The sequence below is a fragment of the Ambystoma mexicanum genome, chromosome 1q, assembly GCF_040938575.1.
Source record: "Ambystoma mexicanum isolate Mex_15411 chromosome 1q, UKY_AmexF1_1, whole genome shotgun sequence".
In the NCBI taxonomy this organism is placed as follows: domain Eukaryota; kingdom Metazoa; phylum Chordata; class Amphibia; order Caudata; family Ambystomatidae; genus Ambystoma; species Ambystoma mexicanum.
This window is the reverse complement of record NC_090922.1, coordinates 247801647-247828536: the sequence shown is the minus strand read 5'-3', so window position 1 is coordinate 247828536 and position 26890 is coordinate 247801647. Positions and strand designations below refer to the sequence as shown.

The window sequence follows — 26890 nt, the reverse complement described above, 5'->3', positions numbered from 1 at the left end:
ATTTTCACGGCAGCAGCAGTTCTCCTCTTCAGTTGGCATTAGCTCGCACCGATTGCACGTGCACCAGGTGGAGACGCCGTCCATGTGACATGGTCCAGGCTCTTCATCCGTTGACTGGTCCTCCCAACTGCCGTCCGAATCCCCATCGTTTTCGCGTGCTTGCCTTTCCAGTAGTTCTTCCTCGGTGTACTCGGGCTCGTACATATACGGCATTATTGTAGCCATTGTGTGGTAAAGAAAGTAAAATAATTTACAGAGATGGTACAGGTGTTCACAAGGCCTAGAAGCGGCGAAGGTAGCTGACCAGAGCACAGAAACGAGTCACAGAATACTCAAAGTAACACAGAGAGAGTAATGGAATCGAAAATCTGCTGCTGTGTGTTGTGAAACGGTGTGTTTATACTTATTGAGGAAAGAGGCGTCCTGCCATTTCCATGGCGACACTTCATTAGCTGAGGCGCAGCGATTGTTGACACGAAACGTGCTTTGGCGTTGGGAAATGGGCGGTACGCTTCTGCTGATGTCAGGCTCAGGGGCGGGGGATTTGATTTAGTGCCGCAAAAGCAGGTGAGCCAGGTCGATGGGGGGAAATGATAGGATTATCAGAAAATGGCGGCTGATTTCGAGTGCGTTAATGGACGAAAAGTCGGGTAAGGTCCATAGGAAAGTTTTCTACGATCAACCGATTTATGCTTAAAAACACATGGCCGAACCGTAGGGACAATAAAAAAAAAGTCCCGGAACTATCCTTTAAGGATTGTTAAATTTAATCTCAAAATTATAGTGATAATACATAGAACAAATCACTAATTTGTAGGATAACAGATAGATGGACAGATTTTGATTTAACATTTTAGTGGTACCACTGTGTACTTCCCTCTTTGGTGTAGAGGGTATTAGCCTCATAAAAGTACAAAATCTCTCGATAACAGTTCGAACATTGGTTAACAAACAAGAGTGAGTGCTGCCCAGGACCACTGTTAGTCCGTGGGTATTGTCATAAAAAACACAACAACAAATGTGAACAGGTAAATGTGCAATGGAGTTGTGTCATTAATCAAAAGATAGGCGGAAAGTAGACACCAACTTAAATAAGGGAGTAAAAAAATCTCTTAAAAATAAACTACTGGCAACTTTGCCTATGCTCCACCCAGGTATCCTCAATTGCCTCAAAAGTGGCTGCATTCAGTGCTATTGGCATTCAGCACTTCCTGCAGGTGCAAACGCCACATACTGGAGGTCTGGGTACATGTGAGGGTCCAACAGAGGGGCGGCAGAGAAGACACTCCCATCATTGGTACCAGATGAAGTCAATTAGCGAGGCTCAGAGGATGACACAGTTGGTGGTGGTGGTACTGCTTCCTCTGTGGCCTGTGTCCTTGCAGGTCTGGAGTGGGTTGCACGGCATTGCAACCAAGATAGATTGTCTGTTGTTGGAACCTGCTCCTGAAAAGTGTGTCCACTTTCCGTCAGCGGTAGCGAATTAGGTGGTTGACGAATGCCTTGGACGAATAGGACATTAAAGGTTTGCACTGTGACTATCTGAGTTTCTCTCCAAAAAAAATAGAAAATGTACATTTTCTGAAGTATATATGTGATTCGCGATCTGCGTGTCTATGAACTAATCAGCTCTTGAATTTCATACCGTGCACATGCCTTTAAGCCAATCCGTTTGCAGATGGATTTTGAAGTATGTTAATTGTCAGTTTGAATGCTGATTAGATCAGGTGTGGCAAATTCTTATTTCTACAATTGTTGTATGTATGTTTTTCCTTATATGAATATTCTGACAAATCGCGATTTGGGAATCGAAATAGTGCATTGTATTCTCTTTTTTTATTGAACTTCTTCCACACAAAAAAGTAAAATTATTAATGCTTTTTGAATGTTAACATTCTCCCTTAACATAAAAGTTATTGGAAGATTAAGATACAATTCTTATTTCATTAGGTAAATACGTTGCTCTCGAACTGTATTGTTGCTCAATGTACCCTTCCTCATCTGTGTATCTTCAAAATCATTTGTAACATTATAAATTCTCGATTTGTTTATGGTGTGGAAGAGAAACAATGTACACTTCGAATACATCATTTGATCTGGTTCTCGATTCACATAGTGTCATATGTGAGGGGTAAAAAATGAGAAGTGGACACAAAGTTGTAATGTTTTCAACATTAGACAATTTATTAAAATAAAAGGGTTTGGATAAAGGCCTTTCTGTCCCTATCATAAAGAGAGCTTCCCTGCCGAGAAAATCAAAACTAAAGATCAGTCTGTGTCTCATCGTTAAAATTAGGCAAACTGTTCTTGTGTCCAAAACGTATATGACCCTCACACTAAAAATGAACAACAAAAGGTGCAAGGTAAATGTCTCTGTGTTACATTCAGCAATAACTGTGCAAAAACTAAGTATGCAAATCCAACAAAACAATCCCTGCATCCAGGGGATGATTCTATTCCACTAAACTGTCTCAGGTAGAATATTGAAAATGTTCTGTTCAAACAATGATTCTTTAAGAACAGTAAAAATGTCTCTTTTACATAACGCTTTCTTAAGAATGATGAAGTGTCTTTTCCAAGCAATGGTGTTTGAGGGGATGGCAAAAGTGTCTCTTCTACACAGCAACTTAAGTTATGGTGTTTTAACACTTTTTTAAGTATGATGAGAAAAATGTCTTTTCCAAACAATGGTTCATTAAGAGTAGTAGAAATGTCTCTTTTATGCAACACTTTCCTAAGAATGATGAAAAAGTGTCTTTCCCCAAGAAATGGTGTTTTCAAGATGTCAAAAGTATCTCTTCTACACAGTAACCTCTAAAAGATGGTCTCCTGGTATACTCTCCTGCCAGGAACCCTTTTCACAATGTCTTTTCCTTTCACATACTCTAGATGGATTACCTTGCATACTCCCCTGCCAGGAATCCCCCTCTGGGCTTTGTTGATGCCCTGGTATACACTCCTGCCAGGTATCTATCCCCCAAAGGCTCACTGCCTGATGTATTTCTTTCACCAGGTCCTCTTATAACCTTTTCTTTAGTTCTCTTTAAATATAGCACAGTTGTACTCCTTCACTGTTTATACTTCATTGGCTCGAGGTATTACTTGTTCCAACATCCCCCATATTGACATTTCATATATGGAGACTTGTTCAAGTTTTGTTTGTTAACTTCGTTGTTAGTATTCATTAGCTTGTGGCAATACTTGTTCTAATCTTCCCCATGTTGACATCTCATATATGAAGACTTGTTCAAATTCTGTTTTTCTATATTATTTGGTTGATATTCAAAATACTTCTGGACAGACTCACAAGTGTTTGCTGGCGTTTCCGACCTGTGGCGTAAGGCTGCTGCAAAGTCCTTGCTTTGGGAAAGAAAGCTTTTCCCGCTCTGCAGACCCTTTTGCAGTTCTCCAGTCGACCTCTCATTCACCTGTCAGTTGAACTGCTGCTCTTCAATGTGACCGTGTTCCTGAAAGCCTCTCTGTGGCTGCCAGCTCCCCAGCGGTCCTCCTGCAGTACCCGTTGTGCTTCTCCCGGTCTCTCGCCTTTCAGGAAGGAAGTGCCTGCCTCCTTCAGCATAGTCTGCTCTCTGGTGTCTGCCTTCAGTTCTGCTTCCCTCTTCGCCGCTCTGCATTTCTCGTCTCCACCTTCCATTTTAACTTGAAGAGGCACCCATTTTTAAATGTCTGCTGATTTCCCTCACAACTAGTCTGGACGTTTAGCTTGGTGTTTCTTTTAATCCGCATTAATTCCTTATTCCTCTTCATCGTCCCAGTATTTGAGGTTTTGTGGGAGTTGGAGTCCACAGGATTGTTGTGCTTTTTAAAGTTGTATTGCTTTGGATTTTTGTTTAAATCAAAACCATCGGAAACAGGAGGTGTTATACATGTGTTATATACATATGAGGTGTGAACGGTATCCTGTCTAGGGTGTTTGGCAAGAAGAGGTTTTAGGGTTTTACAACAAGAAGGATTTGTATAATGACAACATGCCATCGGGAATTTAGGAATTATAGAGTTTTCTTCACATGGAAGGGAAGAATACTGCGTCTCTCGTGATGGGGTAAAAAGTTACTTACCAACTGTAACGTTCTTTCGATTGGATGTTCCTCCCACGTATTCCTCATCGACCCTCCCAACCAACCCCACATTACAGTTTATGTGAATTACACTCTAAACATTCTAATGTTTGTTTAGTTACAGCAAGTCCCAATTTGCGGCCAGTGTACCCCACAAAAAGTTGATCACACTGACGTATTTTTGCCAAACTTGAAATCTAGAAACTAAGCGCTCTTCTGGAATCTAGTCTATGTAGCCGCTCCTCTTCTTTGCTTGCATGAGGAGGAGGGTAAAAAGTAGGTAAAGTTATTTTCTGTGACAGATTAAAATCCGAAACAATTGTTGGCAAAAAAAGATGGTTTAACTCTAAGAACTACTTTGTTCTTATAAAAGATAGTGTGAGGAGGACCGCTAGAAAGCGCCTGCAACTCACTTACCCTGCAGGCTGATGTCAATGCTACAAGGAGTATTGTTTTCAGAGTAAGGAGCCTTAGCGGACAAGATGTGAGACTGTGCTCTGCCTGCTCAGAGCATCCGCTGCTGTGCTTTGCTCTCCGGCTAGATGAATTGCCGAAAGACAGATCCCTTCTTGTATTGCCCAGAAACAGAGTTTCATCGCCTCTCTGCACAGCGACAGTGACACCACTCCTCCTCGCTTGCTGAGGTAGTACATGGCCACTGTGTTGTCCGTCATTATCAGAACATTCTTCCCCCGTACAAAGGGCAGGAAGGCTTTTAGCGCTAGTCTGATTGCCCTCAACTCCAAAAGATTGATGTGTAGTTTGGACTCCGATGGAGATCAACGACCACGGATTGTCCGATCGTTGATATGGGCTCCCCACCCCGTGAGTGAGGCGTCCGTCACTACTGTTATCTCCGGCCATGATTGCCAAAAAGATTCTCCTCTGAGGATCTTATGTCTGCAAGCCCACCATTGTAGATCCTGTGCTACTTTGGCTGGAACCTGCAACAGATCAGACATTTCCCCTGAGAATTGGGACCATTGAGTTCTGAGCGCCCATTGAAGGGATCTCATTCTCAATCTGGCTTCCAGCACCAGAAAAATGCTAGATGCCATCAGACCGAGCAACCTGAGAAAATCGAAGGCCGGAAGATACTGGGCATTCTGGAATTTTGTTACCATCTGCAGAATGTGGTGAGCTCTCTCTTCGGGAGGCGAGACTTTGCCCGAGCAAGTATCCAGGATTGCTCCGATAAACTGGAGTTTCTGTGATGGTATCATGTTTGACTTTTTTAAATTCTGAGAAAACCCTAGTTTGTGAAGGAAGTGACAAGTCTTGGACAGATGATCCTGGGCCTGCTCTGGGGAACATGCTCTGATCCTCCAATCGTCCAGATAGGGGTATACATGAATCCCCCCTCTCCTGAGACTCACTGCCACCACAGCCATCAACTTGGTGAAAACTCTTGGGGCGGAGGTTAACCCGAATGGCAGAACTCAAAACTGATAGTGAGAATTGCCAATCACAAACCTTAGGTACTTTCTGCACTTGAGATGGATTGGCACATGAAAGTAGGCGTCCTGAAGGTCCAATGATACCAACCAATCCTGTGGTTGGAGGGCCTGGAGGATCTGAGAAAGTATGACCATCTCGAACGTGTCCTTTCTTAGGAACTTGTTCAAGTTTCTCAAGTCCAAAATGGGTCTCAGTCCTCCGTCCTTCTTTGGGATGAGGAAATATGGGGAATACCAACCCTTGTTCCTCTCCGCTACAGGTACATGTTCTATTGCACCTTTCTGTAGCAGGGTTAAGACTCCCTGCAACAGGAGCGGATCCGGATGTTTGACAGTTGTATCCCGAAGGGTGATTCTGAGGTTTCTTTAGAAAAGGAAGGCAGTAACCTTGGGCTACTGTTTCCAGCGCCCAAGCATCTGAAGTAATGCCCCGCCATTCTTCTAGATGTTGTGAGATTCTGCCTCCCACCGGGGTCTTGTGGGTCAAAACCTCAGAGTAGTTTTGCGTCAGCCGCAGGCGCGGTTGAAGGGATAGATGCCACTGCTGTGGCAGATCGAGCACCTTTTCCTCGACCCCAAGGACATTTTCTTTGACCTCTCTGACTGGCCTGCCCTCTTCCTCTTCCAATTGAGGAATAATAACGAAAAGGACGACCCCTCCAGGAAGATGAGCCTGTGTAGGGGCATTGCTCAGGTTGTCTTATAGCGGCACTGAGAGATTTTGCCGCCACTTTGGAGGTGTGCAGCTTCTCCAAATTTTCATCCGCCTTGCTGCCAAACAACCTTGAGCCATCAAAGGGCATATTAAGAAGACTGGATTGCACATCCGGAGCAAAACCAGACTTTCTTAGCCACGCAAATCTACGTAGCACCGTGCTAGTTGCCATGGACCTACAGATACTGTCAGCTGTGTCCAAACCTGATTGAAGGCATTCTCCCGAAGCCTCCTTTCCATCCCTTATAATGGCTAGAAAGCCATCACGCTCTTCACCTTCTGGGATGTGTTCAGCTGCCACTGACATGCAGTCCCACAGGGTTTATGTGAACCATGCCAAGGTACAGGTGACATTAGTAGACTTGAAAGCCATACTGCCAGATGTAAAAATCTTCCTAGACCATGCATCCATTTTTTTATCGTCCCTATCTGGAGGGATTGTAGGGTATGCAGCATTTCTTGTGGAAGTGGCTGCTTGTACTACCAGACTTTCTGGAGTTGGGTGTTTGTTCAGGTAGTCTGGATAAGAATTGCAGGGTCTATACTTTGACACAAATTTTTAATTTACTGCTGGTATGGCTTCAGGGTGTTCCCATGCAGAACTAACCCTTCTCTGCAAGGCAATGTGAAAAGGGAGAATCGGGTCTTGTTGAGGTGTTCCTGATAGTAAATCAGTCATGTCATCATCTTGACAGACTGGTGAACTTCTACCTCACCCCATAAACTCTGTAACTCTATTCATGAATTTTCTGTAACCCGCATCAGCCTGCTCTGATGGGTCTGGCTTGTCAAATTCGTACTCTGGAGAAGTGTCCAGACCAATTGCTGTTTGTAGACATTCTTGTAGATCTTGAATTTTTGATTGAGGATTCATTAATTCCTCTGGAACAGATCTTGTGCCAAATTTAACACCAGCAGATGTGACTTCTTCCTCTTCTGATGATTCTCCCTCATAGATGGATGACATGGTCCTGAAAAAATCATGTTGACTCTCATGTTGAAAAACCTTTTCTGGTAATGTGGGTTTTTTCCTTATTAAAGGCTTGGGCGTTGACGTAAACGTCGATGGCGCTGATGTCATAATCACATCCTTTGACATTGTTGAGGGAACCTTCGATGACCTCGATGTAATCATCGAGGGGGTTGCGGAAACTGTCGAAGGAGCTTTCGAAGTTATCGATTGTGAACTCGACGTAGCTTCCTTCAGAGTTGTCGACTCAAGGGCCTTCGAAGTGTTCGATGGCATTGATGTCGACTTCGATGGCGTATGATGTTTCAATGCCATTTTGTTTCCCTCTACCTTCGATTTATGCACCGAAAGGTCTTTTTCATGAAGTGATTGAGAAGAGTCCTCGATGACACCCTCGACGACTTTTATCAGCTTTTCTTGTTTTGGACCTTCCTCTGTCACGTTTTTCGTGAGTAGGGGCATGGTCTTCTTTAGCCTTTTTTGAGGGGGTCTGAGCCGCGTTCTCAAAATTCTTTAGCATGGAAACTCGAAAGGCTTCCCATTTACTCGGGGAGTCATGCTTTGATGGGCATGCTATCACCTGCTCCGAAGACGTCGAAGAGGATGAGGGAGATCAATGCCGTCTTTTCTTTGTCTTTTTGGATAACGAAGAAGAAGACTTTCTCGATCTACTCCTCGACTTATGTTTTTTACGATACTTTTTTCGAAGACTCGGCCGACTCTTTCCCAATCGCCAGTTTACCTCTACATTCTTTTAAGGCCTTATAGGTCATCGACTGGCGCGAACCACAGTCTTCAATTCGGTGGTCGGAACCGAGGCACCAAAGACAATTCTTGTGTGGATCAGTCAAAGACATTTTCTTTCCACATTTCAGGCATTTTTTAAATCCCGTCTTCGGTGTGGAAGGGTTCGAAGAAGACGACATAGCTTTTTTCACAAAAGACTGAAGCGCCGTTTGAAACGATCCGAAGCGAAGCTAACGGAAAAACGGAAGTGAAGCCAACGGGTGCGCTCGAGGCTCTTATATAGTGGATGACGTCGGTGTTCTACGGATGCTGCCGAGGGACATCGACGCCGCGGCCTCGAGAGGAGCGCCCTCTGGTGGAGAGAAGAAAAAAAAATTCCGAAGCAGCAAGCTGAAGGTAAGGATATATCTAAGATGAGGAATACGTGGGAGGACACAATCCATTCGAAAGTATTTTTTTATTTCTATTATTGAATTCGCAATAAAATAAAGTATTGGGACAAGTAAAAGGTATGAGATCTAGATTCATGATGAGTGGTTAAAGTGGACCTAAAAAACTGAAAGCAGGGATTTCACATGTTATGAGTAGTGTGTTTTCTATATGGGAATAATGTTCAATCAGTACAGTTTTTACTCATTATTATAGGTACTGTTCATGAATTTAGATCTTATATCAGCACATCCGTCTTCCTCATCCCAGTACTTTCATAGATCTTGATCCGAGTATTATTTTTGGAAAACAAAGTTCATATTTATAGGTAGGCCATAAAAGGAGCTCTATGTTTATAACACACATGTCCTCGTCACAGTCCCCCACTAAGCACGTCTCACGATTCATTCTGCGCTTAGGGGCCATGCAATGGGGGTCTCATAGTTAAGGTGGCACAGCTTCCAGTACCTGCCGAATTTCTGGGGTTTTGTGTCTTTAAATCGGCACCTTAATGTCAGTTCAACTAAAGTTGTTTCACTGAATTTCAGGGGTTTTGTTACATCAGCTTGTATCACCTTAACATCGCTTTAACTTAAGTTTTTTCATTGACTTTCAAGAGTTTTGTTGCAGTGAACATTTTCACCTTACTGTCCCTTAACTAACTTCTTTCACTAAATATATGTATATATATGATATTCACTAAATATATATATGATATAACACCAATAAAGTTATGTTGGATTTAGCTTTGCAAAATGTCTGTCTTGGGTTGATTAAGCTATGTATAGAGTAGCACTGCCCTCTAAGATGAAGACAATTTCATGGCAAAAAAGACTTGCATTTGGGCTAATTTACATACCCACAATACCTTGCTGATGTGGCTCAGAACTGGAGTGGCTACTAGGTGGCATTGTGAAATGCGTGACTTGGCTCAAATGAACTATCCTAGATATATATTAGATCAGTTCATTGTTGTGACAAATTCCTTTCAGCCACTATACAGAACATTTTGCACCTCCATTACAAAAGGAAACATCAAAATAGAATATTTGTGTTACTTTGTGGGGATTTCTTAATGGTTTGTCCTGATTAGGATCTTTGAGGGTTTGTAAAAAGCAGCAGCATGCATCCTTAAAAATGGCTTTCATCAGCAGTCCAGAATTCTGAACTGCTGCTCAAATGAGAACAATTATACAGTATAAAGATGCTTCATTACTTCCATTAATTAACTGGAGGCGGCTCAGGAGTCTTCACAGCTGGACACCACACAATGTCAGATTTTAATGGGTTTGAGCTTTTTCTATTTGTGTTCTCTTACTATCACAATGCAATTCCTAAATGCACTGCATTTCCACCTCAACTCACAGTTCCTATCTTTTTTGCCATAAAACGTGACTGGGGGTGGGAATGCTGCTGTGAATTGCATCTTGGGACGAGGAGATGAATACCATTCCCATAATACCTTCCCCTATAGAAAAAAACAATCAAACAACCCTGCATACTTTCCAATTCGTCACGACCCCACTCAAAAAAGTTACCAACGTATTTTTTAAACCCTTGCGAATCCTTTTAGTTAATCTCCCCGCCTGCCTTCACCCCGTCAATGCTCATTCATGTCTAGGCGGGGATGCAATTTGAGGATTCGACTGGCCACATTAGCAGGCCTTTGATTGGCCTCATATCTGCTTTTTATAAATGGAACAAACCATGCCGTCCATGTGTTCATGGGGGCAGGGGTTGAATTATTCTTAACTTTGTTAGCAATTGTTCTTTTTTTAAATCTCCAGACTGAGCAGCCAATTTGAAACCTTAGATGCGCATCGGATCACAGACAGGCAAGCGCTTCATATGTTTTCCATTCCATCCCAAGAGAAGGCAAGTTTGCATGTATTAGTTGCCCAGTTTGTAGGTACTTGTTTATTAACATAGCATTACTATAGACGAGAACAAACATCAGATGCTTTCCTGTTTATTTTAGGCATATAAACCCACTCACGCAATTCTTGCCATTCAGCACATTTAAAAGGGCACTTTGATAAATAGTGGTGCCACAATCAAGATATTACTGATAACATATTATGGATACTTACAAGTACCAGGGGTGCTTCTGAATTTGTTCTAACTAGAACAATAAAGAAATAGAAAACAAACTTGTGAGTGACTGTGAATAATAGGGGAAATAGGACAACAGAAGAAAACCAGAGGACAAAGGCAAAGGAGGTATCCATGGTAAAGACAGAAGTAGGACAAAAGGAGAACATCTGACATGAGAAATTGAACATGTGTGAGGAACAGAGGTGACATATAGTGGCCAGGAAATAGAGGGAAGGAACAGAACAGAGGACAACAGCCATTGGAGAGGATAGTACTCATGGTTATCCTGTACCACTCAGGCAACAATTGATAATTTTAGATTGCTTACTTGTCCCTTTAAGTACTAACACAGGTAGCTCATTTGTGACAAGACCAGTACCCTGGCCTTGTGAAGAAGATGTAGAAATGCCTCGCAGGCAGGGGGGCCTACACGAGAGAAACCCAGGGCCAGCATCTATCTAATCCAGCTCTTTGAGCCAGGATGATGTGTTGCAATACTTTGTAATACACCTAACCTCCTGGCAAAATATGTGCCAGGTTATATCTGTTTGTCCTAGAACAAGCTCTGAAGAATCCAGAAGAACATCTCTTCCCCATGCATGTGAAACCCCCTACATCACTACATGCTAAGGTATCAAGTTTCACAGCCGAACAGGAGAACATCGAAAAGATTGCTCCCCGAAGTGGCCACAACATCCCTAGTCAAAGAGTGAGATAGCGGGCGGGGCCACTGCGGTGCAACAGAATGCTAAGTCAAGCCGCCAAGCCGCAGAGAAGCCTCTTAGCCACCATGGACATTCGGGAGGGGCTCCCATCACCGAGAGACTCAAACCCACATTGAGGGGAACATAATCCGGTCCCACAAACATGAGGTTGGGTTTAACAGTGTCCATGCCACCATTTTGGATCTGCAGCGGTTCCGCGCTGAGTAAGTGGGCAGGGCTTAGCCCTCTTGCAACAACTTCCCCTTGCACATACACCTCCCAGGAGGGGAAGACAGATCAGGATTGAATAGGTCAAGCTGGCCAATCAGGGCAGGCAGAGGGACATTTAATCGTGGGACAGGAAACAGGAAGTGCCTGAATTTTCGGGTGAGATCAGAGGAAGAGAAGGATGCAAACCAAGAGACGTGCAGGAGGAAGGAGCGGATTGTTGAGATGGATTGTAGAGGCGGATTGTGAACAGGTGAGATATTGGTGTGGTGTGTGCAAAGATACTGCAGTGCGAGTGTGCGTGTTTGTATGGCAAATGGCTAGGAGTTAGTGTAACATGACATTTTGAAGTGAAAGGCACAACAGAGTGAATGGGGGCGAGTGTAATAGTGGGAGGAGGAGTGTTGCAATAGGAGGAAGATAGTGCATTAGTGTTGGTGGAGATGTTACATCAAAGGTGGAGGCATGTTCTTGGAGGAATGCAACATCAGAGGGACAGCAGAGTGGTGTACAGAGTAAGGTAAAGGTGAGACAGTGAGACTAGAGAGGGAGAGGTATACTTGAGCATGCATGAACTAGCTTACGTACATCAGGGTGGGTGCAAAGCACAATCCGTAACCCCATTAGAAGGCTAATCTACGGTTAGAGTAGAAAAAGTTAGGAAGTCCCTGAGAGAGTTTAGATAGTCGGCACTTGTGGAGCCATGAATAGCAAAGGCTGCTATAGGGTAATAGGGGTTACCAGTAACCAGGGATCGATGGACTCCTTGGCTCGGGAGGATATCCCATGGGAGACGAGTGAGACGGACGGCCCTAGGACCCACAATGTTTAAATAAAAACCCTTGTACCTTCCTTGAATTCCTGGAGTGATTTCTGCACCATCTGTGACACACTATCCATTGGATGTTACTGTAGACAAGTGAGTTGTGATCAGTGCTGTTGATGCAGCTTCTTTACATGGGACTGAATACTCTCCTCAAGCCCTGCACTCTCTCTTTCCTAGAAGAATGTTTTGGGGCTGTGTTTCACTGATAGCAAATCACTTGAGCCAATTAAAAGCATCTGTTGATTCATGTGCTGCCGACTTATTGGCCAGACCGAATTGTGGATTCTTAGTTCCCTCTCTCTCTCTGCCTACGGGGCATTTCTTCGTGATTTTTGTGAAAACCTAAAAAACGTTGCACCTTTGGGAATTCTATCACAGAATGTATTAAGTGAGTCAATTTCTGAATTTCGGGCTGTTGGTTCCTTTTAAGATGATGGATTATATCTTTGAACTTTCATCTTTTTCTGTCTCTCTTACCCTCTTTGAAAATAAGGAAGAATTTAACACAGTAAACTCTTTTTTATATTATTGTTTAGAATATTGATCTTACTAAAGATATTTTTTTTATGCAATTCGTGTTCTTCAATAAAATTATGTTGTAAATTCGTGTTCTTCAATAAAATTATGTTATAGAGACTGATACTGCTGTATGAGAAATTCAGAGTCAATGTGCAAAAGCTCTCGCCTAGTGTCATGATTCAAACGACTTGCTCCACTGGAGAAGAAGTATTCTCTGCCACAGAGTGGAGATATCTGGATTAGAATGGAGAGATGAGGAGTACAGGGAAATGTGTGATGGAGAGGAGACTACAGAGAAACAGAGGAGCTGAGTGAGAAAGAACATTTAATTTGAAGAGGGAACAGGCGAGATGGAGCAGGACCACATAGGATAAAGAAGAGGCACATGGGAAGGAGAGGAGGCAACGTGCATGAAAAGGAGCTGCATGGAAGTGATCGGTAACACTTCTGAGAGAGAGGACATGCAAAATACGGGCAATTCGAGATGAAGGGGAAACCCCTGAGCTATGGAGAGAAACAGAGAGGAATTAGAGGAGACAAAGGAAATAAAGGAGAAAGGTGAGCTAAGGAAAAGACACATACAATAGCCAGAACACACCAGAGATGAAATATGGGTAAACACAGAACAAAGAGTAGACATAAAATGGAGGGTAGAGAATGAGAGTGAAGCAAAACTTACATTGAGGCGCTTCTCGGGCTCCACCTCGATCATGCCTCGCAGGAGGTTCTGGCAATCGGGCGGAATGAAGTGAGGCATGTGGAACACCCCCCGCTTCACCTTCTCCAACAACTGCCGCAAGTTGTCATCATCAAAGGGCAGGGCACCCTGCAGGGAGAAGGGGCGTCAAGGGAAACCAGAGAAGGCCTGCTTAGATCTTCATACATAACTCAACTAGGCCACTGCCACAAGTAACAACTTGGAGGGTAGAATTTTCTGTAGGTACCTGAAGACAGGACTGGACCTTGAACTGAGGTTTTATCCCCCGGTCATCACTTTTATAGGGGAAAAGGCCCATGCCCCATTATGCTGGAAGATCTTAACCAGCAAGTTTAATATGCTGGTCCTCAAATTGTTAATTTTACTTCAAATCAATATACAGAACCATAGCTGAGCTCTCCAGCACCAAGTGTGTGAGCCTTTTCAGGACTGCAGTTAAAATCTGGTCCCAGTCATAACAGGCGTTGATGAATTCTACAGGATTCCGAATTGGATGAACAAATTAATTTGCGTCTGCAATTTTGAGAACAGTCCATACATTCAACTTCAAATTACAGATGTTCACACCGTAACACAGGCCTTTTGCAGGACTTTTGATATTCTGAATAAACCGTTACAAAACACCAAAAGGACGGCCTTAACAATGATGATACAAGTCCAAAATCTACAAGGAGCCTGCAGACTACACATAAGCAAAGGATTTTTAGGCGCTTTATTAAATCGAACACACACCCAACCCATCCACAATATGCCTACAGCATTAACTCCTTACCACTAGCAGCGCGAACAGGATCACTCCGCAACTCCACACGTCTGCCCGCCGCCCATCGTACTTCTCCCCCTAGAAGAGAAAGGAAAATTCCAGGCCCCATTAAAACTCAGCAAAGGCATCAAGAGTAAAGGATAAGGGGTCACCAAGAATCTACTTACACTAACAAATCTGTGGCAGTACTTTGACTCCCTGAACACCACCCATTGATAGCGAATAAGCTGACAGAACATCAAACAAATTAATGTGTAAGATCTATTATATAGCGCATGCACTTAGAAGTGTGAGTAAAATCTAACTACTCATCATTTCCACATACTGTAGTCCTCTCTCCCAATTCGGGTAGAAGAAAAGAAAAGCTAACAATCTCGTGTGCTCCGGTCTGTGTAATGAAATCATTTCATTACCTGAAACTGAGTGCATGCTTTTAAAGATAGTGCCCAGCCTGGGCCAAATTTCTTCTGCCACAATGGAAAAACCACAAAATGTTACCTATTTTGAGTGGCAGAACTGAAATTCCTAGTGCTTCAAGTTGAGGTGGACTGCTTCTGCTGCCACTATGTTTTCCATTGCAAGATTGGAAGCAGACTGTGGGGTGTTGTGCTGATGTTGTAGGGTTGCCAGATGACTTGATATTACAATAAAGGGCTTTGAGTTTTCCATCAATTCCCTGATGGGAGGTCTATTGTTGGGTCACTTCAATTAAATAAAATGCATTGAAGTAAAACTAAGATAAGAGCAAAGCCCAGGAGTAGGGTCGGGTGTCTCTAATGTAGGGGCTCCTGTGCAAGAAGATAAGGCTTGAAATAAAATCCTGAAAAAGCCAAACACTGAGTATTTCTCTCTTAAGATGTATGGCCTTCTCTTTCCTGTCCACACTCAAGTTGTCACTATTGAACAGATAACGCATGAGAGTCTATGCGCAACAAAGCCCAGAGGCTTCATGGGCATTCTCCAGGAAGCCATGCAGCAAAGGAAATATGCTGCTCCATGGCCCCTGACTGACAACATCATACATCACTGATGGGCTGTATTGCAAGCCTAATAATTATTTTAAAAAATAGAAACTACATTAACTGAATGAGCATGTGAAAATTACAGTGGTGTCGAGGCGGTTTCAACCTGTCAGTCATGGCACAAACTTACAAGCAACTAGTGAGTGGATAATGTTAATCTACACCTAAGTGGCTAAAGGACAGGGCATCTTTGAAAGTCTCTCAAAATACGAAACGCAAAATGATGATGATAACAGACCTCCGAGGAAGCCAGAAAAGAATGGCTGAAATATTTGATTGTAAAGCCAACGTGGTGTTACACAGACTAGAATCCTACACAAGGCAGCAAAGATTGCATAAAGAGAAAGGTGGGATGACTGTGGCGGTGCTCTGAAAATTAGATATAGCTTGCGAACTTAAAGAAACAGCAGAAGGGATATAATAATACTCCAGTCCAAGCATCCCAAAACGCCAGTGACATTTCTGCAAGCTTAAGACCCACTTTAGATGTACTGCTAACAATTGCATGACCAGCGGATGCTACAACAATGTGACGCAGAGACACAGGAAATTGTGTTTGTTATAATGAAGTCAACTTAATTACGTAATGCTCTCAGTAATGCGATAACGCAATATTTTAACTAATGGCACAGATGGGAATGTTCGAGAAATAGAACAGTTAGCAAGCAGGAGCATTTGGTTTAGGTGCATCAAAAGCTTCCACATGGCAATGAGTCCCGAAATAAACAAAGCATGTGCAGCATGAGGTGAGATACGACATCTTACCACAGCATGCAGATCAAGCACAAGTTAACTAGTCCCCAACATCAGTGACCAAACGTACAGCATTGATGCAAGTGAAGATTTGAAGGATGTACTCACAGTACAATCTCAAGGCCGAAATAGGCCCAAGAAACCGCATTGTGATGTCTTCATTGATAACAAACACACACTCCTCTTAGCAGATTCAGGACCAGAATTTTGATCAGCATCCCAGTTGAACAACAAAGCCATGATGGGCAGAGCTAAAGTCCAACCAAAGAAGCTAGACAATGAACTCTGGGTCTACAGAGGAGTACAAATGAAAGTAATGGTATACAAAGACAGCACCATCACATGGTACAACAGAACTAGTGTGAGCAGAGCGTCTTTAAAAAAAATAGGCGCCTATTCTAGGGTGACGCGAACAAAGGAATGCAAGGCTCAAGCTCAGTCCGTGCAGTGAAGAGTAAGTGATGGTAGGAAGCAAAATAATACAATGGGACAGGAGGGTCCGAGGGTTCTGCCCTGGGACAGAATGCATGAAGGAGTTCAACCACCGCGGTCAACTGCTTAGTGTTGCCATTCCAGTCAAGCACACAGTGATGCCTGTACCAGCCACAGCCTGCAAAGCACTTCAAGAGCTATTGTCAGAACCACAGAAGGAACAAGAGTGGGTAATTACAGAATGGCTTAGCCCAGTGGTTTTGGCAAAGAAGCGTGGCTTGAACAAACACTGCATGTGCGTTGAATTGTGAAGCTGCAATAGAGATAGTCTAGAGATAGTCTAACAATTGTCCCAAACCAGGTATCTGTGAACTGGTATTGATAGTAAACAGTAAACAAAAAACAACAAAAAAGTAAACAAAGCCATATCTTTCACAACATACATGTGCAGACCACCTGATGCAATTACAAAGCTCGAACAGAGAAGTGATGATTTTGGGCAAGTTTAGAGACAATGAAAAGACAACGCTATGCCAAAAAGACATCAGGATCTGAGCAGTCTGGTGAATGGATAAGGTAGGCTTGCCTGTATTAAGGGGTCCTGCAAGAAAGGACGTCAAGCCAAAGCAGACCCCTTTATTTTGAGAGGTCAAGGTAAAATATGGACTGGAAGACTGATGGCTGAACACAAAACTACAGTTTCCCTGTTTATAGTCTGGTAGGGATATGGGCATGAAACAGTCGGAGCAATGAAGATATATGCCTTGAACCTAATAACATTTTGTTGATGCTTGCAGTTATTCTTCTGCTCCTTGGACATAATAGGTTGATTAAAAAGAAATGCTATGACTTCATGTTACTGATGTCTTGATGTTATTTGCCAGATCCTTGATGTTATTTGTCTAGGAACTGATGAAATCTGGTTCATGCCTGATATTATTTTTAATCATTGAAGATATTTTGCTGATTGCTGTTTTTATTTGATTGATCCATCATAACGTGTGGCTGCTGTCTCAATGCTATCTGGGCAGTGCCTGCTTTGGATCTGACTGGTTCTTGCATTTGTCATGTACCAGATATTACATTCTGGTTCATTATAGGATCTTTCAGCTGCCTGATGCTATTTGGGTGGGGGTTTCCTGCTGTAAAGAAGGCATGATATCAAACAGTAAGACAGCCCCAAGTGATCACAGTTCAAGGGTGTTTATTGTACTTCAATTGGGTTTGCAAAATGCCTATCTAATTCTAAATCTAAAATGGGAGCAAGCTACGACAATTAAATAATAATAACGCAGTCCTAGTCGACTCTGTCAAAATAAAAGGGCCTATACTAACAAACCTATTCCCAATCCTTACTTCTAAATACAAATGGTGTGGGAAACAATGTTATGCAAAAGAAAGTGTTCAAGAAATGATATGTCAGGATATTGAAGCCACTGGCTTCCCTTTCCTCCGTTTTCAGCATGGGACAAGGTGGCACACTCAAGCTTAGCACACTTGTTGGCTTCTCTAGCACAAGGATGCAGTTAAAAACCTCAACATCAGGGCCTTCTGTACCAAAGTCTCTTATTTCAGAGGGCCTGGTTCAACACGACAAACATTAAAGTTCCTTTCTTCTCAGGATTTCACATGTACAACCTCTTAGGTGATTTTCGAATTCACCACCGGTCCCCCTCTGCCAGGCTCAGACCCACTTTAACATAAAACTTTCTCAAGTGATTCCCTGTTCACTCTGGGTCCCCCTCTGCCAGGCTCAGACCCACACAAAGCTTTCAACTGTTCTCCCTTTGCCGGGCTCAGACCAACTTTCTCTAGTTTTCCAAGCTTTCTTTACTTTAGAAATCAAAGACTTTCGACTGTGTGCAGGATTTTGCTCAACCCGTCGCAGGACCACTTCAATTCACAATTCTTTCTTAAGACTTCCTTCCGTCGTACTCAAGTCTTTTCATGCTTGTTGAAGACTTTCGTAATTCTGAGGACTTTGGCTTTATTTTGACATTTTACTATAGGATTCTCACAATCATTCCTTTTCCCTTAAAATTCATGTTGGTACTTTTTACATTCCCAGTTTCCTTCTGCCGGGATCAAACCGGCCGGTTTCCACTTTCCAAATGTATCCACCTTTTTGTACTCAATTTTTTTTACTTCTTTACGTTTTTGTCACTTCACAACCTCTCACAGAGGCTTTTAAATTAGCACCGCCACAGTGTCAGACCACTATGATATTTAGTATTTGTGAGTCAATATTTTGAACCATAGGCTCACTTTCTCTCGCGGCGTACCTTCGCATGCAAAACCTTCATTTTCCCTTAGCAACAGTTGTAGGCACTCCGAATCACAGACCGGACAATTGATTCACTGGTTGCGTTGAGAGGCTTGCCGTATCTTTTGATGTGAGGTCAGGGCCGTTACTCGTGCCGTTCTAGGGCCTCCCCAACTCTGAAATTCACCCGGGAGGACAGCTGTTGACCTGGCCATAGTGGATATAATTGCTCATTCTTCCCAGCTTGGCTGGCTGGTGTAACCATTGCAGTTTTCAGGATTCAACGACTGCTGGAAAAAGGGGTTTCGGTCCTTTAGCTACTTTTTCCAAGTCCTCTGGTCTGTTGCTCTCCTTTGCCTGGTTCGCCACCTCTCGGGAAGAGCTGCTTCTTCCTGTGCATCGCCTTGCTCAGAATGTGCTCTTGTGCTCCTCCTTTTAACCATGTGAGGAGAGGTAATGGGGTCAGGTGTGTATAATTACAATTAAGTGCCTGACCCTGCCTGATCTCATTAGGGGGACAACATGAGGGTGGTTGGTAGGTCTGTCCTCTGTGTCGTAAGGTGTTTTATACAGGCAATCTTTACTACTCCGAGTTGTCTCTTCTTCTTCACAGTACTATGTGAAAATGGGGAGGGGAAGATGTTATGTGTTTGGAAATGTCCCAAAATGCTAGAGGGGTTGTGTGATTGTGGGTAACTGCAAGAAGGGGGATACTGCGTCTCGCCGTCTGGTGTCTCTGCCCCACTCCCTGAGGACCTCTCACTCAGGTGATCCTCCCGCACCTGTCCACCCCCAGGGTCTGGATTCAAGGGCGATGGCTGTGCCCTGGCCACCTGAGCAAAGAATCCCTATGCTTTGGGCAGCGAAACTCCTGGTTTTTCAAACCGCCAACTGATGTTGTTTTCCTGTTGCTTGGTGTAATTTGGAATCAGTCTTTGATGCAATGTGGCCGATTTTGTGATGCTTTTTGCTGGTATCTAATGTCATTTATTTTCTGCTATGTTTTATAGGATTGCTGCCATGATGTTGTTTAGTCATGTTTGGATGTCATTTCACTGATGCTTTGATATTAGCTGATCTTTGATGTTGGTAGGTTGACGCTTCTATGTTATTTAACTGATGGTGTGTTTTCTTTTGGCTAAGGCTTTAAAGTCATTCTTTTGTGGCATTGATGTTGGTTGGCAGATGATACATATTTTGTTAAATTTGTTGTCTGTTCTGTTTTAATTTATGTACTGAGATTGTATAGCATTTGTAACTGCAAAGCTAAATCAATCAATCGATTGATACGTGGTGTCATTAAGCTTTTGCCATAATGCTATGTGACCCAAGTCCTTTTATTTGGGTGTTGGCCTATTGTATTTTTTTTATATTACCTTGGGTATTTATTGAGCACTACCCTAGCTTTGGCAAGCAAAGTAGTGCAGTCCATAAGCAGGGGTTGCGGGTACATATTAGATAGTTACCATGGGAATAGTGCATACAGCACAGCATTTATTATTTGAATACCATTCTGGGAAGGGTAGCAAGGAATAGAAAACCCTCACTTTTAGCAGGGAACATGTAACAATATAGGAAGAGGAGTGGTCAGAAGGTTGAGCTACAAAGGGTAGTTGTCAGGAGGGATACTGGGCTGGCTACGTTTGGGGGAAGACAGTATACCTTACATGGTGTGATGGTGCTCCTTGACGTGAAAAACCTTGATTAAAATTGCATATTGCTAGGGTTGAGTCAGATTTTGATGGGTACGAGGTCCCACGGTCTTGTGGGTTGGTGTAGATTCGAAAATACATGTTTCCTAGTTCATTCTTCTGTTGCATTTCTGCTGCTCTAATCTGGCCAGCTCTCGAACTCAGGTGATGCACTGACCGTCATAGATAAAAGCTTTATCTGCCAGGTAGGAGGGAGCATGCATGGCAACAGTTTTGTAAATGATGCAGATGGCTTTGAATGGTATGCATGCTTGTAGGGTTACACAATACAAAAGAGGTGATGGCTGGAAGGTTTGGAATTAATCCTAACCTCTGGCATCGCTCTGGCCAACCCTCCAGACCATTGTTCTTTGTCTGCCAAGCCAGTACAAAAGGGGAAAGACCATATGCAAATCGGGCTTGGTCCTACCCCAAAAAGGTCAGTCCTGCCCATACTGCTTCTGTACGAGACCACAAGCATTACCAAACATATTTCGGCCTTGTTGGGCCTCATCAGTGAGGAGTAGCTTGGGTCTCTAAGCACAGCAGGCATGGGACCCACGCCTGGGCATGCCCGTCCCACTCACGGTGACTTATGCAAAACAAAAGATGTGATGGCTGGAAGGTTTGGAATTAATCCTAACATCTAGCATTGCTCTGTGCAACCCTCCAGACCATCGTTCTTCACCTGCCAAGCCATTACAAAAGGGGAAAGACCATATGCAAATCAGTTTTGGTCCTACCCCAAAAAGGACAGTCCAGCCCAAAATGCTGGTCACATCCCTTCTGCACGAGACCACTAGCATCCCCAAACATGTTTCGGGCTTGTTGGGCCTCATCAGTGAAGAGTAGCTTGGGTCTCTAGGGCCAGAAGGAACGGGACCCACGTCTGGGATGTTGATTTCCATGAACATAAAAGGCTTAACACCTAATGTTAATAAATCCATGTCCCTCCATGGACACCCTATTCTATTAACCAAACTACAAAGGCGGTGGCAAACACAAATGCCCAAACATTCTTTGTCCTGCTTGCTAATCCAATGCTTCCAAATGAAATCTTCAATTCTTGGGCAACAAAAGTGTAGATAAGCCTACTATATAAAAGTCCAGGCCTAATCTATAAACAAAGCATCTACAATGATTCCTCGGAAAAGTCACCCAAGGGAATACTCATGACTATGACCGTTGCAAGGGCGCTTAGATTTTCTGTTTTTGATGACCATTCCAAGGTCTTTTAATTACTTCTCTAGACCTCTCTACAGACTCATATCTCTCCATGGCCCTCTACTTGCTTGTGGGCCAGGGTATTTGTCTCTTCTCTTGTCTTGGGTGATGGGGTAGATACGTCATTTACCCACAGCCAAGGAACAACTCTCTTCTTCAGTCTGTGTCACAAAGTCTTTCTCCACCAGGTGTCAAAAGATAATTTATTGTCAATACCCTCTGGGGAGTAGTCATGAGTTTGACTTTTCCACAGTCATCTCCTTGACCTCTCTACTGTCTTCTTCCATTTCCCTGGGCAATCCCCTACAAGGAGTATTCCCTGCGGTCTTTCCCTAGACCTCTCAACAGCCTCTTGGTTTCTTCTGATAGCATGGATGCCACTGCCGACCAAAAGGGGCATACTTACGGATATGCCCAGACCATATGCAAAAAGTCAGCTGGTTTCCAATGGCTTTTGCAGCACTCATTACTTTCTCCAGGGACAAATCATGCTAGTCTAACAGGTGTATAGAGTAACCGGTTTAAAATCTTAAATTAGGTGAAATTTAGCACTGAGAGATACCTCCTTCATTAATAGACAGCATATTCTCCAACACTCATCCGTCAGTTCACATCCTAGATCGATCGGATACCTCTAGTTTCTATTTGGTTCTGTTGTATTAAGTTGTATAGTGTTGATATTATCCTGCGGCTACTGGAGTTTTGCACTATGTATTCTGTGCATGGATATGTTTTGGGCTCGTTAGGGAAGGATGGCCACATCCTCCTAAATGCTGCCCTCACACGATACTCATTACTGCATCAGTAATATGCGCTCATTTCCCAGTCTGTGTATAAAGTCATCCAGTGATACAAAGTGAAATTCTGGGAACATGCCACCCATAGTCAGCTTTCCCTCCCTGTCCCACATAGCCCTTATATCTATGTGAAATGTTGTTTAAGATCTGGGTAATGCCACAGCAGTATAAGGCGGCTGTAGGGGTTTGGGATTCCCATGCGTCAAAACAGAAGTGACCAAGCATTTACAGTGGTTCTGACCAGTTCATAAGTGCATGTGTCTTCATATTTGTCATGAAAGATCTCTGACTTCAAGTTGTACAGGGCCTCATTGTGCCATTCTATGTCTAAATGCAATGTGGCATTGGCAGGGATGATCTATACCAATATGCTGCAACCTATGCCTGAGCTACAAGGTAGTTTGAAGTTGGGGCAGTGATGCTGCCTTGGTCAAAGGGCCTCGTCATGTGATTCCACCTCAGTCTCACTACTCTGAAGTCCCAGATAAAACTCGTAGCCACCAATGGGAGCGTTGTAAAATAGCTTCTGCCTGGCCAGACTGGCACATTTGTGAAAGTATACAAAAGCTTGTGTAACATGACCCTCTGATAGAGGCAGCCTAGACCAACCCTTCAACTTGATCATCAGCTCAGCCCAATACCTAGATAGGTTATCTTTATGTAAAGAACAAGTGGCTTTGGAGACCATTACTCCCATATACGACAGGTCCTTGGAACACCATTTGAAGCACATAAGATCTGGAGGGGCATGGGTAGCATCTGTCAATGGGAACAGTTCTGACTTGGTCCATTTAACCTTTTAACCTGAATATTGCGCGAAGTCCTAGATTTCCTGAAGGATTGGCCTCAAATTTACAACTGATTCTCTTATATACAAAACTATATAATCTGCATATAACTAAATGATTTCAGGCGTCCCTAACATTCGCAGGCGCGGGGGCTCATGGCTAGAGTGTATAAGGGAACCCAGGGGTTCCATACAAAAAGTGAATAAAAGCGGGATCAGGGGCAGCCCTGTCTAGTGCCAATGTTCAATTGATAGCTCGCGAGAGATGACCATTGGTGAAAACCTTGGCTACAGGAGATTCATATAATAATTTGATTCACTTAATAAAATAGGGGCCGAGGTGGAAGGCATTTAACACAGAACATAGATAGCTCAATGATACTGAATAAAACACTTTCTCTGCATCCAACTTAGCAGCAACAGCTCTAGCCTGTGGGTTAAGTTCTGACATTATACAGAAAAGCCTTTGTAGGTTAAGGGCAGTAGATCAATAGGGTCCGATGTCCGATTAGTCTGGGTGGACCAACCGGCTCATAAATTGAAGTTGCCTGTTGGCCAGAACCTTCACAAAGATTTTGGCATTCACATTGATCAGCGATAAGGGCCCATGTGAGTCAAGCTCTTCCAGCGGTTTATTGGGTTTTAGTAGGACTGATATAATCGCTTCTCTGAGCATTAGGGGCAACACATCGTCTTCCATTGCCTCTTCCCATACCTCAAGCAATTGCGTATCCAGCTGTGCCTAAACCTTTTATAAAATTCCATCAAGAGGCCATCTGACCCAAGGCTTTCCCAGAGGGTAGGTCAGTGATGGCTTGCAATATCTCTTCCACTGTAAATGTGGTCTCCAGGGATAGGGAGATCTCCGATGTTAGTGCTGGAAGATCAATCGCTTCTTGGAAGTGTGCCTCATCTTGACCAGAATGTACAGCCACATTAGCATATAGAGCAGTGTAGTATTGAGCAAAGGTGTGGTTTATGTTTATACTATCTCCGAGTCGAGTATCCGTGTGTGTTAGTATTACCGCAATCAAGGTTTTATTGCCTTCTGATTTGGGCACCCGGGCAAGCATTCCCGGTTTATCCGCATCTCTAAATCCACGTGCCAAGGTAGGTCTACTGATGTGGATGCCCTCCCATTCGGCTAGGATCTTATCCAGTCGTTCAGTACTTGGTTCAATATTATGCCAGTTTTCTAGATCGTGTAGAATGTAGTCATTCAATGGCTGATGGTTCCTTCCTTATCTGGTTAAGGTTCCCACCTGTCAAAGAAATAGCAATACCCCTTATGTACACCTGGAACGATTCCCATAACTTTGAGTGTCTCAAGACCGACCCCGTATTTATGTCAAAGTATGTATCAATATTGTCAAACAGAGTTGACACAAAAATAGGATCAATTAAGTCTCCACTGTCGGTGTCGGATATGTTCAGTGTCTAGTCTGAGGGACAACAAGGCCGGAAAATAGTCAGAATAGGTGCATGTAAGCATATTGCAGTATGCTAGGGCTCCCAGAGGTCCATATCAGTCAAAGGTTGATGCGCAACAGAGTCATGGACAGAGGAGTAATATGAGTATCCCCTAGATGTGTGCACGTGTTTCCCGGCATCAATAAGGTGGAGCATATTCATGGTCTGGGCAATGGCTGTCGCAGCCGCAGTTTGCACTGTGGGTCCCACTGTCGAACAGTCCATGTGTACGTCTAGTATAGTGTTAAAATCTCCTCCCCATATGACTACGAAGCCATCCTTAGAGTCACATTCATAGGGCCGTAAATATTGACTAATAGGGTTTTCATGCCGAACAGAACCCCCAGATAAGGACGTACCTGCCCATGGGTCCGGCAGTGTCTTAATGTTCTGAAGGAAATAGTATGATGGATAATAGTGAGGGCCACTTGTGATAGGGAGGAGTATGTGGTATAGAACCTATTTTTCCCCCAACATTTAGCAAATACCTCATTTACCGCCTGAAGAGCATGGGTTTCTTGCAGCATTATGATTTTAGGGCATGGTGTTCCATATAAGCAACTAGCCTCGTAGCCTTGATTGGGTTGTTGATACCCTGCACGTTCTAGCTAAGGAATAAGAGTAGCCCAGCCTTGCTAACTATGGTCGTCACCAGCCCACATCAATGTATGTAAGATGCTGTATAACAACCTGTATCAGATAGTAATGGCTGTAATTGTTGTCTGCCTTTTTCGAAAATTAACCAACAAAACCCCCAGAAAACGTCCTTAGTTCCCACTATCCACCCCACCTTGACAGTGACACCCAAATTTAACATATTAAGTAGAAAAATCTTCATTGGAGCTACAAAAAGCACATCGGGGGCCTATGTACGGGCAGCCCAGCAACATATGATTGCGCTCATCTGGCCCTAATAAAGATATTCAAGACTTTACTGATCAGCCACCATCCATGTGTACGTTTGGCCTCTTGACATTCAATCCATAGCATCTTCATTATCAGGAGCTCTCGGCCCCCGCTCAACCAGTTCCCGGGGGAATCTGGTAATTTCCATGGTATCATGGATTCTTTGAATGCAGTTGCCTCCGCAAGGGTAACAAAGAAGTGAATAGAGCCACCATACTGCAGACGAAGTTTAGCTGGGAAGAGCAAGGAGTTCAATCACTACAAGGTTGGCGGTAAAACCCGCCGGTAGGCGGAGGGCTACCGCCAACCCTGTAACAATGTTTCCGCCGCTGAGATACCAGTGCTACTGGGATATCATTAGTGGCGATGCTGTAGCACCAGCACGGTTGCTAACGGGGCCGGTGCTTCAGTGAAAACTCTGCCTGTAGCGGCCTGAACTCCCGGTAGATCAAGCCTGCCGGGAGTTCTGTGGTCTCTACCGGCAGACTCGAAGTTTGGTGGTCCAGAAAGGATGCTGTTACTGGCACCCTTATTTCCGGACCACCAAACTTGTAATGAGGCCCAATGACTTGTCGGTCACCCAGTAACTTCTTAACATTGTCAAATGACTTTCAAGCTGTTTGCACTGCAGAAGAAAAGTCAGGATATATACTCTGTATGATTCATACCTTAGCTCGCCACTCTCTCTTGCCACTCTGAGAACAAGGTTGGGTCCCTGTATTTGAGAAGTCTGACTATGATCGTGTGTGGCGGCATCCCCAGTTTAGGTGCATGCTCTAGTGCCATGTGGGCTCTCTCAACTAAGAATTGTGATGAGAACTGCATATCTCCGAAGGTTGGGTACAACATTGCTTCAATAAAAGGCTCCATTGTACCTTTCGGTGCATTCTTGGGAATCCCAAGAAGATGTATATTATTGTGACTGGATCTAGATTTTAAGTCGTCACACTTGGCCTTGGCAATTGCCAGATCCTTAGCAATGGCTTTATCGAGTCACCAACCTCACTCAGCTTATCTTCCGCCTCTCCGAGTCTGTTTTCTGCTTGAGTTATGCATCCGCTTTCCTTTTCCAGCTTGGTTCTGATTGGGTTAATGTTGGCTGAGAGATCATCTAGTTTAGCATTGATGGAGGCAAACTCATTTTGCATTCCTTCCAGGATAGGTGTTAAAACATGTTGCTGGGGGCACAGAGAGCAGGCTTGAACAGAAGCAATCGCTCAGTTGGTTTATTTCACGGGCCGGCCCAGCAGTGTGCTAGTGAAACAATCCATGGGGCCTTGCTTCTTAACCAACCCTCTC

At 43.6% G+C, this 26890-nt stretch overlaps 1 protein-coding gene across 4 annotated transcripts in view; it reads right to left on the bottom strand.

Moving 5' to 3' along the window:
• The window catches only part of LOC138527139 (serine/threonine-protein kinase BRSK2-like), a 743148-nt gene that overhangs the window by 247203 nt on the left and 469055 nt on the right, over positions 1–26890 (bottom strand). For all 4 annotated transcript variants that reach the window (XM_069638239.1, XM_069638257.1, XM_069638249.1 and 1 more), the window contains 3 exons: positions 14256–14324; positions 13445–13591; positions 10485–10516 (listed from right to left, as the gene is read on the bottom strand). In XM_069638239.1, coding sequence (XP_069494340.1) covers positions 10485–10516; positions 13445–13591; positions 14256–14324 — 248 coding nt within the window. The remainder of the gene's footprint in view (positions 1–10484; positions 10517–13444; positions 13592–14255; positions 14325–26890) is intronic.